This window comes from Planococcus citri, chromosome 1 (genome assembly GCF_950023065.1).
Source record: "Planococcus citri chromosome 1, ihPlaCitr1.1, whole genome shotgun sequence".
NCBI lineage: Eukaryota > Metazoa > Arthropoda > Insecta > Hemiptera > Pseudococcidae > Planococcus > Planococcus citri.
Window position 1 is genome coordinate 72,571,373 of NC_088677.1, and position 15,076 is coordinate 72,586,448.

The 15,076-nt window shown below is 34.2% G+C and overlaps 1 protein-coding gene across 1 annotated transcript in view; it reads left to right on the forward strand.

Moving 5' to 3' along the window:
- The first annotated feature begins 313 nt into the window (after window positions 1-313).
- The window catches only part of LOC135831313 (uncharacterized), a 195,019-nt gene continuing 180,256 nt past the window's right edge, over window positions 314-15,076 (forward strand). The window contains exon 1 of the mRNA XM_065343702.1: window positions 314-748. Within this exon, the coding sequence (XP_065199774.1) occupies window positions 649-748 (100 nt within the window). The 5' untranslated portion in view covers window positions 314-648. The remainder of the gene's footprint in view (window positions 749-15,076) is intronic.

Genomic DNA, 15,076 nt, shown 5'->3' on the forward strand with positions numbered 1-15,076 from the left:
TATCTACATAAACAGTAATTCGGCTGCTCGAGGCTCGATGAAGAATGCTTTTCGTCACGTACCCGCGAACCCGTCCACCGTTCTTTGCCCAGTAATATTGCATCTTCTTGTACGAGTACATACAAGTAGACTATATCTACAAGTGAAGGGGACAGATGAGGAAGGGAAAAAGTAAAAGACCCAGCTACAGGAAAAGCCTTCTGCTGCCTTCGCGTGATAGTTCGAACAGATTCCGTTACTAGCGCATCGTAGCGCCGCATGCTTCTAGGAGAGGTCGAGGATGAGGGAGTTTATGGTTTACGTCTCGTGATAACGTACTTTTTAAGTGAACCTTCAGTGGTTATTTGTCTTCGTCGAGAGTAGACTGCCGGTTCGCCTGTTCTATTTGCGAATTACCACGTGCTTTTTCGTGCGTCTGTCTATCGCAACGTGTCGCCAATTACGAGCCGAGTAAACATCGAATTCACGAGATATCGATTTCGTCTCCGTACAGCTCAATGTGAAGTTTTCGGAGTGATTAGAAGTTGTGTCATTTTCCAAAGAAGGGGCATTTATTGATAATAATGGTGTTTTAGTGGCCGATTGCGTTCAATTTCGGGTAGTTTTTTCGATTTTTTCTACTTTTTTGGTGTTTAGTTGAATAGAATCATGTTCGGGGTGAAATATAAGTGTGTTGGTGGTACGAGATCTACTTCTTCCAATTTGATGGTTATCCACGTCGTTATTTTGGTCTTCTGCATGTGCGGAGGTAAAGATAAATTTCGAATTGTTGATATTTTATGCTAAGAGTTTAGTTTATTCGATTTCGATGAGGATCTATATGATTTGAATGATGAAGGAGGAGACGATTGAATCATTATTGTATTTGTTCTGATGCTTCAAAACATAACCACAGTATTAGAATTTGAAGATTTTTATTCAATAGAAGTATGATCAATATAGGTACCTACTCTAAGTTATTCTCAAGTTAGATAATCTTCCAGATTTCTTCTAAATATCAGCTCAATGATGGTACTTGAAACGTTTGAGGTCAACATTTTTCTTCCAAAAGTTTCATTTTTCATGCTGAATGAAGATGATTCTCACCTAAAACTGATCATTAACATTTTCTTATCCCATATTTTGAATCGATGTCGATGAATTAAGAAAGGGAGTGAAACGAGCATGGAAAGATCTTGTCTTTTTGGCTGAATATCCCAGAGTTTTAAACCCCCCCCCTCCCGAATATCACGAAACAAATTGGAAAAATAAAAACAATCGAGGTATTTTCACGAGATAAAACACAAAGACTGGCGTGGTTAAATGTAACTTTGAGCTAATCTACCTAAGATAACTTTTTCATACTAGTTAGTTTTGAAAACCTTCCAACTCGAGCATCACTTCGTCCACTTATTCTTTATTTTGTGCACTTTTTTTTGTAATTGCATATTTTTCTAAATGTTTAGCATAAGTACATACTTGGTTCAGGCCCTCCCCATTCTCTTCATCCATCCCATTTGTGCAGACTATTTGGACATGCATCAGAATACTTGATAATACATCCTTCTCTTTCAAGTATTATGGTATTCTTCATTTACACTCCCTCCTCCCCCCTCCCTAACCCAAGGGAACTCGCATATTAAATTTCCATTCACTTGCATTTCCTTTAGGTGAAGATTTTATCAGAAATATTAAAAAAGGAATGAGTATGAGTAATTGGGAGGGGAAAGGGGTGCACTGCAATAAATATCGTATAGTGAATGGAAATTTTTTAGACTTGATAAATCATGTGTGAACTTTGAAAAAAAGTCATCAAATGGCAAATAATGAAAATATCAAAAGTAAACGTTCATTTTTGTCTGATTGAAATGACAATTTTTCCAATTTTCTCCACTCTACGTGGCTATACTTTGTCATATTTTTCTGAAAAAGGGACATCATTTCTGAAAATTTCTAATATAAGGATTTTATTTGTCAACTAAGGTGGAGAGAAAGGGAAGAGAGATGTCGCTTCTCCCCTCGTTCTTTCTAGCTCGATCTGACCTTGAAAATTTTTTTTAGTTAGGTATTGCAGAATTGATAGTAGTTAATTGATAATACACCGGAATTAATGTTGGGTAATTTTTTATGTAATTTCAAAATTCTTCGTATGAATGCTCATTTGACCCCCTAAAATTCTTTAGCGTACTCGGACTTAAAAATACATATTTCAACTTTTGCGGGGAGGGGGGGAGATATTGGACGCCTTTTTGAGGTTAAGTATTATCCTACTTTTTTAATGATGGACTTATTATTTTCGAGCTTGAAATAGGATATGTTGGAATATATTTTTTTAGCATTTTAGAGTAACTTGAGAGACCACTGGAATGGATTCTGGAGCCCTTAAAATTCTTCAACTTATTTCAATGTGGAAATGTTTCAATGTTTGGAAGGGAAGGGAACGGAAGGAAAGAGGGTGTTAGAATTGTTTTATGAATTTCTGGTCATAATAATCATTGAAAACTTGATATATTGCACTACATAGAATATCAACCTTAAAATGAATAAATTTTCAGAGAACTTGAGAAGTTACTGAAATTGTAAACAAAAGATTCAGAAAATTGGAATTCTTCAACATACGAGTATTATTTGGATGTGGAAATGATTTTAATTTCCAAGATAGGGGCGGGGATGGGGGGGGGGGTGCGAGAATATTTTAAGAATTTGAACATACCTAGGTATTTTTGAGCATGGGAACTTGATAGCACAACAGAATTGAGTTTCTTGCCATTTTTGGAGAAACTGAGGGGCAGGGATGGGGGGGGGGTGCGAGAATATTTTAAGAATTTGAACATACCTAGGTATTTTTGAGCATGGGAACTTGATAGCACAACAGAATTGAGTTTCTTGCCATTTTTGGAGAAACTGAACTGTGTACCTTGAGAAGGCACCGAAAGCCTTTCACATGTTATAGATGTGGAAATTATTCAAGTTTTGAGAGGGAAGGGAAGAGGAAGGGGATGCTAGAACATTTTCTGAATTTTTTAATGAATAATTATATTTTTGAGATGAAAAATTTACATTTTCAGGCATTGCATTGGAAGTAATTTTGATCCTTTTTTAATTGAAATTCCTGGAGTGGACACTGTCGCCGCTAGAATTCTTCAGCATATTTAGACGTGGAAACATTTCAATTTTTGGAGGGAGGGGAGAAGAACGCAAGAAATTTTCTGGATTATTAATGAACCTATTTCTTGGCTGAAAATCAGCAGTTCTTTGACGCTTTTCGTCGATTTTGAGGGTTCTAAATAAGCAGGGATTTGAGGATATTATGCCCAGGTCAATAGTTCCTGAAAAATTTATGAATTAAGTCCTCTGATCTTTCCTCGAAGTATCAAAAAAGCAAACTTTTGAACCTATAATTTTGGTCAGTTCTTATTGGGCAGCTTCTCGATCGTTTTAGGAAAAGTCAAAAGTGTATTTTTGTTGCAAGTTGAAAAATCTCAAAAAGAAACAAATATCGTCAATTTTGCAACAAATTTTTCAAAGCCTCTTCTACCTTCTAAAAAGTCGACCTATAGGTAACCCCACAATCATGACATGACTCAAAGTCACATTTTTACAGGATCAAAGAAATGAACATCGAGTGAATGGAGTTATCCTGTCGTTTTTGGGGCAGTTAAGTGAGCGATTTGAAATTGCTGGAGGAATGTGAACTTTTGCTGAAGGCTCGAGATCAGTATTAAAGTTTGGGAGGAGGGGAGGAGGGAGGACTGTGGAAGGTAGACGACGTTTTGAGAAATTTGGTGCAAAATTGGGGATTTTGGAACTTTTCATAAAATTTGGGATTTTTTGAATTGTAAAAAAATACACTATTCAACTCCTCACCTCGGATTTGCGATTCATCCGCCTTAATCGATTTGAAATGTCGAAGTTACGATATAGGATTAAATTTTCAGTTGCCAAAGTTGATTACAACCCCTTTCTGGAGCAATTTAAAATTGCTGGAGATGGACAAATTTCGCTGGAGGCTCCAGAACGGCTGGAAAACGGTGACATTCGACTCGGGAAGTAGACGTTAGTACATAAACCGAGTTTCAGATATTTATCTCCATGTTTGCTTTTTTTGTAGATATGTAATCTAATTGATACCAATTTTGAGTCATTTCCGTCATTTTTCAAAAATTCGCCAAAAATCCAAAAATCAACTCTAATAGGTGACATGTTTTTTTAGTGAGCCAAATTTCAGCTGGATCAGAATCGACAAAATGTAAAAGGTTCCCTTGTAAATTCTATCCTAGGACTCTTTTGGGAGGAGGGGGGCAGTGGAAAAGTTGAAATTTTTTGATTTTTTTATCATAAAAATTGTTTTTAGGGAAGCATTGGGTATTTCAGAAAATGAAATTAATAAGAAACAAAAGTGTAAAATAAAATTTACAAAATTTTGAGAGCGGTTGATGTTTTTTTTCGTAACAGTTCTGTTTCGGAAATATGAAGGAAATTTTGATAAATGTGGATAAAACATTATTAAAAGTTTTTAGGATCAAAATTTCAGCTTTCGTGGTTCATTGGATCCTCTTTCAAAAAAAAAAAAAAACAGACTTTTATGACTGGAGGTTGAGATTTCGCTTAGTGTTCACGAATAATTCAATAATGCAAAATTGAAAAATTCTCGCAGGAATGAGACAAAATTTTGTTTTACGAATTTTCTTTCACACCTATTTTCAAAATTTTTGCTAAAATTCAAAAATGAACCAGTCACTTTAGTATTTTGTAAATGTGCTAGTGGTGGAGGGAGGAAGAGAGGGCCGGGGGGGGGGGTTGTTTATTCAAATCTGACACAAATTGGCCAGCAGATAAACTGATTAGTCTCCGATTCAATCAACAAATTACTTAACAATATTGCCATATTTTTCTTTACTTGTGCTAATTTTTATATGAATTATACAGGAAAAATTACGTAATTAATATCACCAGATCATCGATTGATACCAATGTTTAATTTCTTCTAACAAATCCTTATCAGTTATCACCATCAGTCTCTACACTCCTCGTAGCCCTTGTCCACTTCCTCGCAGACCATATTCCCCTTCAACATCATCCAAGGCTCCCAATTTGAATCCCATTGTACTCGAATTGGAAAATTTTCAAAACCACCAGTCATAGGTAGAGGTACCTTCGACGCAAACTCATTCAGCTTGCAACCCCGTCACGCTCGCCATCCGACCCGAATTACTAATTTCCTGGAATTGTCGATGTCGTATCCTGGACACGGACCGATTGCCGCATATAGCATACTCTTCGTCCATCCGTTTGCTTAAGTCATTACAGTCGAGTGGAAAAATAAAAGAACACGGATGAGGAGGAGGAGATGAGTTGGCGCGCGCCATTACATCACGAAAACAATACCAGCCACGTGGTCCGATTTACTGAGCCAAAAATACATCCGGGAGGTCGAGCAGACAGTCATCATAATCGAGATGCAATATACGAGTACATAAGACAACATAGTAGGCATTATACCTATATTTTGCATTTCCTATGTACCTCTCTCTGTCTCTATGTCTTACCAACAGGGAGAAAAATAAACCAGTAATTCTCTTTCTCATTGCTATACGCATAGTAAAACTGTAAAAGACACACGTAGAAATGGAAATTGGAATTCACGCGCCAAACTCCATAGAAAACACGAGGCAGGTGTGATTGCCTACTTATACATCAAAAACAATAAACAATCATGGTGGTAATTAAATGACGGCGGTGCGAAGGAAACGTTAAAACGGTCACCGATAGACAAGCCGAGGTAAGAGACTCGTGCTATGCAAACGCATTCCAAATACCTACCAGTTTTTTTAAATTTTGCGCCAACGCCATTTCCGGCCATCTCTCAGGGTATTTTTTTATTTTCTTCCGATAATCGTGTACTCTGCTGAGAAATTCGGATAACATTTTCCTCGATCGAATCCTATACCTGTACCTTAATTCATTCGACTGTATATATCGAACAATAGAGAAAAGCTCGAATAATTATTATAATTTCTAGCATTTGTTCAATACAACGGATTATTCTGCTATCTCACTGGATGCAAATCGATTCCATTTCTTCGACATTCCTCTCTTACCCTTCTTCATCATCAGTTATCCTCTCGTATTTTACCTCTTATACTTATATCATAGTTTATACGCCTAGCTTTGTTTTAATTATATCGTTTAGGTATATTAATACTTGTGATAGGAATAATAAACTTGGGTTTGGACGAATTATATATCTCATTCAGTAGGGTAACCTAAAATTTCAATGGGTACGATTGTTCGATTAAGTAAGCCTTCTGTTATATTCTTTTGGAAAATTTACCGACTGCTGCCTATACGAGAGTTTTATTCCAATGACCGAATGCTCCAGTTTTCTTGATGCTTCTCTCATAATGTAAAATATGATAATTGCGCTTTGCTAAGTTTCGAGTGTTTTGAAGGACTTTCAAATCAATTTAGAATTTCCGGGTGGACAATTTCTTTACTTTAATGATGGTTTTCAATTATCTTGGCTGACAAGGCAACCCTTCAGTCTATCGATCTGGAATTTGAAAAAAATCTTAGATATTTGAAAACAGAAAGTCAACTTTTGTGAAAAAACAATTCCTGCCCAAGTTGATTTCTCGAATTTTGGCGAATTTTGTAACATGTCAAAGCCACTCAAAAATTGATTTTAAAAAAATGCCAATAGTTCGCCCGAATTTGTATGGCATTTTCAAGATTTCCAATTTAAGTTCTTGTTTCAATAGAAATGGTGCATCTGTTAAGAGAATCACAAGTATTATATTTTTTAACCCCTAGAAGTTGATAAAATAAATATTTACCTAAATTGCCAAAATCAGTTTCCTGGAAAAAAAATTGTTTAAGACCCCATTGAAAATAAAAATATTGTCTTAAAATCACCTGAAATATCATTTGGAATCAAATTACCTATCACAAAAATATCTAAAAATCCACCAAGTCCACTCAATATTCTAAAAATCTATAAAAATTGAAATACATATGGACTATTCTAAAATTATTCAAAAACTCCATCAATTCCTGATAGAAGTATCATTTCAAGTCTGGTGATTGATTATAGAAAAAGTATAGTTTACTGGGTGAAATTGGCGTTAAAATCGAAAAAAATTATAAATAATATATTGGAGATTATTGTTCAGAAATTAAGTAGGTAAACTTATTTATTAATCCGGTCAACCGATTCAAAAATGATGTACCTAACCAAAAATATATTATTTCAAATTTGTACACAAATAACAAAAATTGTACAAGTAGGTAGGTGGGTAAGAAAATTAAAAATTTTCATTTTTGGTAATTTTTGGTGGATTACTGGTGGTTTTTGGTAAATTACTGGTGATTTTTGGTAAATTACTGGTAATTTCTGGTAAATTACTGGTAATTTCTGGTAAATTACTGGTAATTTCTGGTAAATTACTGGTAATTTCTGGTAAATTACTGGTAATTTCTGGTAAATTACTGATAATTTTTCTCACATAAATTACTGACAATTTTCCTCACGTAAATTACTGGCATATTTCTCTCTGATAAATCACAGTTAATTTCTTTCTTATAAATTACGGGTAATTTTTCTCTGGCAAATTACTTGTAATTTCTGGTAAATTACTTGTAATTTCTAGTAAATTACTTGTAATTTCTGACAAATTACTGGTAATTTCTGGTAAATGACTGGTAATTTCTGGTAAATGACTGGTAATTTCTGGTAAATGACTGGTAATTTCTGGTAAATTACTGGTAATTTCTGGTAAATTACTGGTAATTTTTGGTAAATTACTGGTAATTTCTGGTAATTTCTGGTAAATTACTGGTAATTTCTGGTAAATTACTGGTAATTTCTGGTAAATTACTTGTAATTTCTCTCTGATAAATTACAGGTAATTTTTCTCTGATAAATTACAGGTTATTTTTCTCTGATAAATTACGGTTAATTTCTCTCTGGTAAATTACGGGTAACGAATAATTTCTGGCAAATTACGAACAATTTGTAGTGTATTACTACTGGTAATCCCTGGTAAATTTCTGGTAAATTCTGGTAAATTATTGGTAATTGCTGGTAAATTATCAGTTGTTTTGGGTAATGTACAAACAATTTCTGATAAATTTTCTATTGGTAATTTACTAATTTTTGGTAAAATTCAAAATAATTTGTGGTATATTATGGTAAATTTTGGTAAGATTTAGTAACGGGCAAATTCTTGTAATTTTTGGATAAAACTTGGTCATTTCTGGTAAGAAATGATGGGTTGTTGTTAGTAAATTACTAGAATTTTCTAGTAATTTTCTGATAGTTTACCTACTGGCAAGTAGAAAGTTATCAGACATTTTTACCTGTGCCTCACCAATTTTCGAAGTAAAGTTATCGGCAAAATATTTTAAAAATCATATCAAAAAGGTGAGTTTTTTTTTGAATTTTTTCAAGTTTGCTCAAATTCTATGTCGAACAATGGCCCAAATTTCGAAACGCAGCCAACTAATTAATTCACCGGTGAAACTTTTCAACTGCTAAAAAAAAGTACGTAAAGTAGGAAATTATCGTTCTAAATTTTGAAAAATTTCTCAAAATCTTGAAGTTTCCTTGCAATTTATGATCACACAGAATTTTCAATACCATTATAATTATCATTTCATGAAACAATTTCGTTCCCATATTCTTCAAATTTTCTAAGCATTTTTCACTCGTTGCTGAATTGGTTACTTCTCTATACATTTGCACTGTAGAAAGAAAATTCACAAAACCGTATCGCACACGTAAACCAAGGTCATTTCTCATTTGGTATTCAGACAACGACGTCCAAAATCAACAGGTGTAACTAATACCACCTCCAACTCGGTCGTCTCGTTCTTCTTCGGTGATTTCTCTCGCAGGTCAACTAAACTAAAGCAGAGAATTACTAAATTTAAAAAGGCGAAATTGAGCGAAAATTCCCATTTGCCTACGAAACGACAGTAATTTCACCAAATATAATATACGTACTAAAATTCGAAGAAAACCTGATCAACTCGCGATCATCTATCAAATAAGTGAACTTCGCATAGGTAGCGATGATGAAGAAAAAAAAAGCGAATATTAAACAATTTCTGGCGAATACGCTTATCATCTTTAATAATTTTTTGACACCTTTAATATACGACAACGATGGGCGATAGCATCACAGCTCACAGCTCGCGATCTGGGGCCATTCACCACGCATCATAAATTATTATACGCCCGCTATAGACCTACTGTATTACCTTATACAAAAATAAAAGAAAGAGGAAAAAAACAGAAACGATCACGCTGCTGTCGACGCGTTCGCTAAAATTTTTAAATAGCTTGAACGACGCGATGATTTTACGCCATCGACTGACGATGAGGACGAGGAAAGAGGAAGATTTTCCTGTACCTGGGCTTTTTTTTCTCTCGTATTCTTTTTATGAATTAGGAAAAACGTGTCGTCTTCGTGCCTCGAACGCGAACCATGTTTGCATAACTGGTTACGCTCGAATAGGGAGATGGTCGGATTGGGTACAATATAAATTGGAAGCGCAGCAGCCATTTTACACGGCTTTACCACAGAGATGTGTAGAAGAATGAAAGAATGAAGAAAAACTCCAATGCCAGGGGAGTGAGAGACGATTCAGTTGAAAGGTAAATAACGCGTACGTACGCTTCATAATGCCATATAATAATGGTCTAGCTATATAGTACTTTGTATACAAAAAATAATAAACCAGCTATAGATATGTTTTACCAGAGAAGAGTTTTCTAGATGAATGACTCGAGACGACTACAGAGCGTGCAACGACCAACGACGAATCTATTGATAAGTTTTACATAGATGATTTTTTTTCTTATTCTTCACCGTGGCAATTTCCTTCCGGCTGTTTTGTAATTGTTGTCAATTGTCACCCGTGATCTACGCTGCGGTGGTCTTTTCTTATAGTCGTTTTATTGTCAAAAGATGAATATTCCGGTGGCTTTGGATGGGACGAGAAGCAACGATCATTCTTCGTTGTAAGATGCTCTTTATACCAATGATTGTTTTCTCGTTGATGGAGCTTGACTTCAAAATCTGCGATTGGAACGATAGTTGAAGAGGTCGAACGAGGGTCTCAAAAAACTCCCGTTTCCCAATTTCTAGCTGCTGAAATTGATTTTTCAATTTTTGGCAAATTTTTGAAGATTTTGTCTTATAAATGATGCATGTCTTATGAGATTAGTGAATTCTCAAAAATTGAAAAATCAACTTCAGCTGCTGAAAATGGTAGAGATGGGTGTTTTTTAAGGTCCTCTTTCGACCTATATTCTAATTGAGCTTCAATTAGAGATTTCAAGTAGGTATGTATTATTGAAAAATTCATACTCATACAAGACCACCCCGAACTGATTTGCAACATTTGAGGAAGCTCAAGGAACCATGCCATCGACTCGAAACAGAAGCACAGTACAAAAGATCATCGCCAAGTTCTTCAACTGGTTATGGAAATGACAGAATACGTAAATATTGTGTACAAACACGTACCTAGAACAATGGAATGACTACTGGAACGGTTTCGCTGATGCTAAGAGAAGAATTAGACCATAACTGAGAAGGTATACCTACCAACGTACGCGACGGCCGAGTTCGTAATTAATATCGAAGAATCGTCTAATATACGCAGTACAACTACCTAGTTGCATACATATACGATATTCAACTCTAGTTAAAAAGAAAAGAAATTCTAACGATGGTGCCATCGTCATCGTCCATCTACTATAACGTTGTAAAAGTGAAATTCCATATACGAGGTCTTCCGAAAATATAAAAAAACAAACAACAATCACATTATTGTAAATGATACCTATCCAAGCATATGTAACTCGTACACTGCTGTTTTGAAATTGGCTCACTGCAGCTATAGGCTACCTAATACTGGAACAACCTTATAGGTAGGTACTAAGCTGGCGAAAGTATCCAAAAAATTAAAGAAACCTGGGTCATTGCTCTAAAGAGCAGAGCGCAGCAACGATGCAAATTGTATAATTTTCTGCGTCATGAGTCTATGACCGAAAACATATCGTTGATGTCCATTTTTTTACTCGCTGGTTGTAGGTATACCATAACGTGATTATTTAGCGATTACGCAGATTAGCCTGGTTCCACAGGCTGTCCAAAGTATACCTAAAGTGAAGTATTTAGTCGATGGATTGATCGTAATTTTATTAGCTTATTGATGGGTAAATTGATGGAAACAGTTAGATTGAGAGCGGTTTGAGTAATTGCTGGAGTAGCTAAACTACCTACTTAATTGCGAATTTAGACGAATTACACTGGTTCTTATTATTCTTTTGTGGCCTGAAAATACCTACGTATTATTATTTGCTTGATCATCTGAGCCTTCCTACTACAAAAATTAGGTTCTGTTTCTGGAAAAATGCAGGCAGAATTTTCGAAATTTTTCACAAATAGTTTTAGACCTTAAACTTATAGAAATCTCTTACCCATTGAACTTTACTCTCAAAATTCAGGAGCTTTGAAAATAGAGCTACCTAAGCTCAGAACAATGGAGAGATGTTGATTTCCATGTTTCATAAGAATTGGCCGATTAGGTTTTGAAAGGAAGATTTATAGGTAGGTTAGCCTTTTTTGACTGAATTGAACTTACTCAAGGACATGATACTCAAAATACTTTTACTTCAGAGGTTTGAAACTTTTGAGAATGAAATTTTGGGTACAATTTCTCATTATAATCTCAAATTTTAAATCTGTCCTCTAAACTTTGAAAAGTTACCAAAATTCAAAAAAAAATTCAGAAACGTTCTGTTTAAAAAATTGCGATGCTTACAAATTTTCACATATATGGGCTACCTTATTAAATAATAAAATTTCAAACTTTTTTGGATTTTTAAAGCAGTGAAAAAAGCAAATGATGCAGAAATTTGAAATTTTACAGTCGCAGATGAACTGTTTCAAATTTCACTGAATTTTGCTCACATTTTCAGATACGTGATCGATTTAGAAGGTATAGTCATTTTCAAATTGTTTTTATGTTATTTCAACAAATTTTAAAATTATTGTGTTATGCAATTTTTTCCACATTTTATTCAATTTTACTGAAATTTCTTCGCGTTTTGATAGGTAATGTTCAAAAATTTAAACACAATTTAAAAACATTTTATGCAATTTTTGACAAATTCGAGCAAATTTCACCAGTTTTTGATAATTTTTTACCTGTTGATTTTTATGTTTGCATCATTTTGACAAATTTTTCTGAAATTTTATCAGTTTTTTGGTACTTTTAGACGTTTTAATCGATTTTTTAGTGTTTTTCTCTCATTTTAATAGGTTTTTAACCATGTTTTATACAGTTTATGCTGAATTTTGAAAAAAAATTCTTGAATTTCATTAATTTGTTAAGTAAGAAAGTGGTTTTAGTAATTTTAACATTTTTTTTTTTGTTACATATTTTATAAAAACATATTAAAAAATTTTGTTATGCAATTTGTGTTGAATTTAGTTGAATTTCATTAATTATTGATAATCTTAATCATTTTAATGCTGTTTTAAAACAATTTTATGTCTTTTTTTTATAAGTTTTCACAATGTTTTATGCAAATTTTTGTGGCTTTTTCCTAAAATTTTAACAAGTTTATTGATTTTGGATGATTTCTGTGCTTTTTTGCTGCTCTAATGTCATTTCAATACGTTTCAATATGTAAGTAATGCTCTGTGTAGTTTTAGCTTTTTCAAGTTTTTTCGCGATTTTGTTTCTTTTAAGCATTTTTTTTTATCATTTTCAACGTGTTTTAACTACGTTTTATGAGATTTTTGTTGAATTTTTACAAATTTCCTGCAATTTTAGCAATTTTTGAATATTTTAATTTCGTTTTTATTACGTTTCGACGATGATCTTCGTAACTTTTTAAAAGTTATTTAATCATTGAATCGTGAAAATGAGTTCAACAACTTTGTTTGAGCATGTGATTTGTAATCAGCTATTCGAATACTTCATATTTTTCGTAATTTTACCCAATTCAACTATCAACAATGTATTTGAGAGGTTTAAAAATGACGTAAAAATCAAATTTCAGCGGATTTCAGCGTTATCTCAGTTTTATGAAATTTTAATTTTTTTACGTGGAAAATATAGCAGATTTTAAGTTTTTAAAATTGATTTTGAACAGCCAAAAGGCTAAAAAATTCACGAAAAATGACACCATAAAAATGTGAATTTTTTGTTTTTTCATTTCATTACCAACTAGCAATCTTGCCATTGAACAAGGATTTCTAACGGTCATGAAAGTCATAAAAAGGTCATGAAAATGTAATGAATTTTGCTCGAAACACACTTAAAGTTTTTTTAAAAAGCCCATAAAATGAAAAAAAAAATTGTTCAAAAAATCAGAAAAATGAAGAAACTGAAATACTTATTTGCCTACAAAAAATCATGATTTTTTTTTAAAGTATAGAAGCATCGTTATTGAACATTGTAAGATTAATCATGTATTTTTGTTTGCAATCCCCCCTTATCTGAAATTTGTTCGAACCATATCTGGCTAATTAGCATGAAAAATACTGGAGAGGGGGAGGAGATCTGAAAAAGTTTGGAAAATCTCATTCAGAATATTCAGAAGCGAAGGTATTGCTTCAAAATTACTGTCGACTGATAACACGTCTTTTTATTCAACTCCAATGTTGCCAGTTCTGAAAAAAAAATTAAGTATTCAGACGCAGGGAAGTCTCAATGCTTTATGCACTGGCGCAGAAAAAAATTCAAGGAAATGAGCCAATTTTCTGCAGCTTATTCAACTACACAAAATATCAATACATTCAGATACGAGTACATATTGCATACAACCCTTCCGGTATTTTCGCTGTATATACTGTTTCTATCAGAGGAAGTTCATATCCCACACGCTGTTAAATACAATAAGAGTAGGTGCAATTTGAATTGTTACTCGATTGCATATTTCCCCCCTTTTTTTTGCATCGTGATACACTTACTTACACATTTATAAACGTATTCGCTTTCAATTGGGAATTGAAAAAAAAAAACTGCAGAAAAATCGTTGAACGAGTGAAATCAAAAGACATGTTGTTTGGTGGGAGGGGGGAGGGACACATCCAGTTGAGTACTACAAATGATACCGTATATGTACAATAAACGGTTGACACAGGTATATTTAGGTGCTTTTCAGTACACTACGATCAGATCATCAGATGTGACATGATATATAGATCAGGGGTAGGTAGGAGTCGAGTATCAATACACCATAGACACACGTTTTCGATGCATATTGTACACATTACCGATAAATAACACCGGAAGGGAAATTTGAAGCATCGTTTATGTATCCCGTATGGTACGTATCTGGTGGATGGATGGCACCAGCAAAGGGAGATATACACATAAAAATATAAACTAGACAGTAGACAATCACTGGGCTGGGTAGGCAGTAGGTGAGTAGATTGGTTGGTGGTAAATGCATGTTTAATATAAAAGGTACAGTAGTACACTAGGTAGTGGATACGGTATCTATATTACGAGCCATGCTGCGGGTACAAGTATAGCTCTCTCGATCAATGGAGCGTAAACTGTACCTACCGCTTACATACGAGTACAGGCCTACACAACCTGCACTACCAATTACAGGAGGCAGGAGTATACTCTCCTGATGGCAACGTTGAACGTCATTCAGTAACAGCAACGAGCAACCTACCTATGTAATTAGACAGTTTGATCTTTTAGCCCAAGGTTGGTCACGCTTCCAATCTAGTAAAAGGTAAACCTCGCAGGGGCAGGCGAATTTCCCTCAAATGACAATTAAACGACGCAGGTGTAAATTGCACAATACATAGATAAAGTACCTAGTACCTATAGAGAGACAAAGACCTCTGCTAGTTGTAATTATACGTATTCGTACCGTACAAGCTGTCGGCCAAGTTAAGTTTTCCCTCTGTTGAATCGAGATCATGATGAGGTGAAAAACTTATACTTACTCAGCTTTGTCAAGACCTTCTAGCGATGGTAATGACCAAAGTTTTCGGTAAAGGTTCTTGTGCTACAAAATAGTAATGAACAACGAGACGTGTCCGAGGCAAAAGTA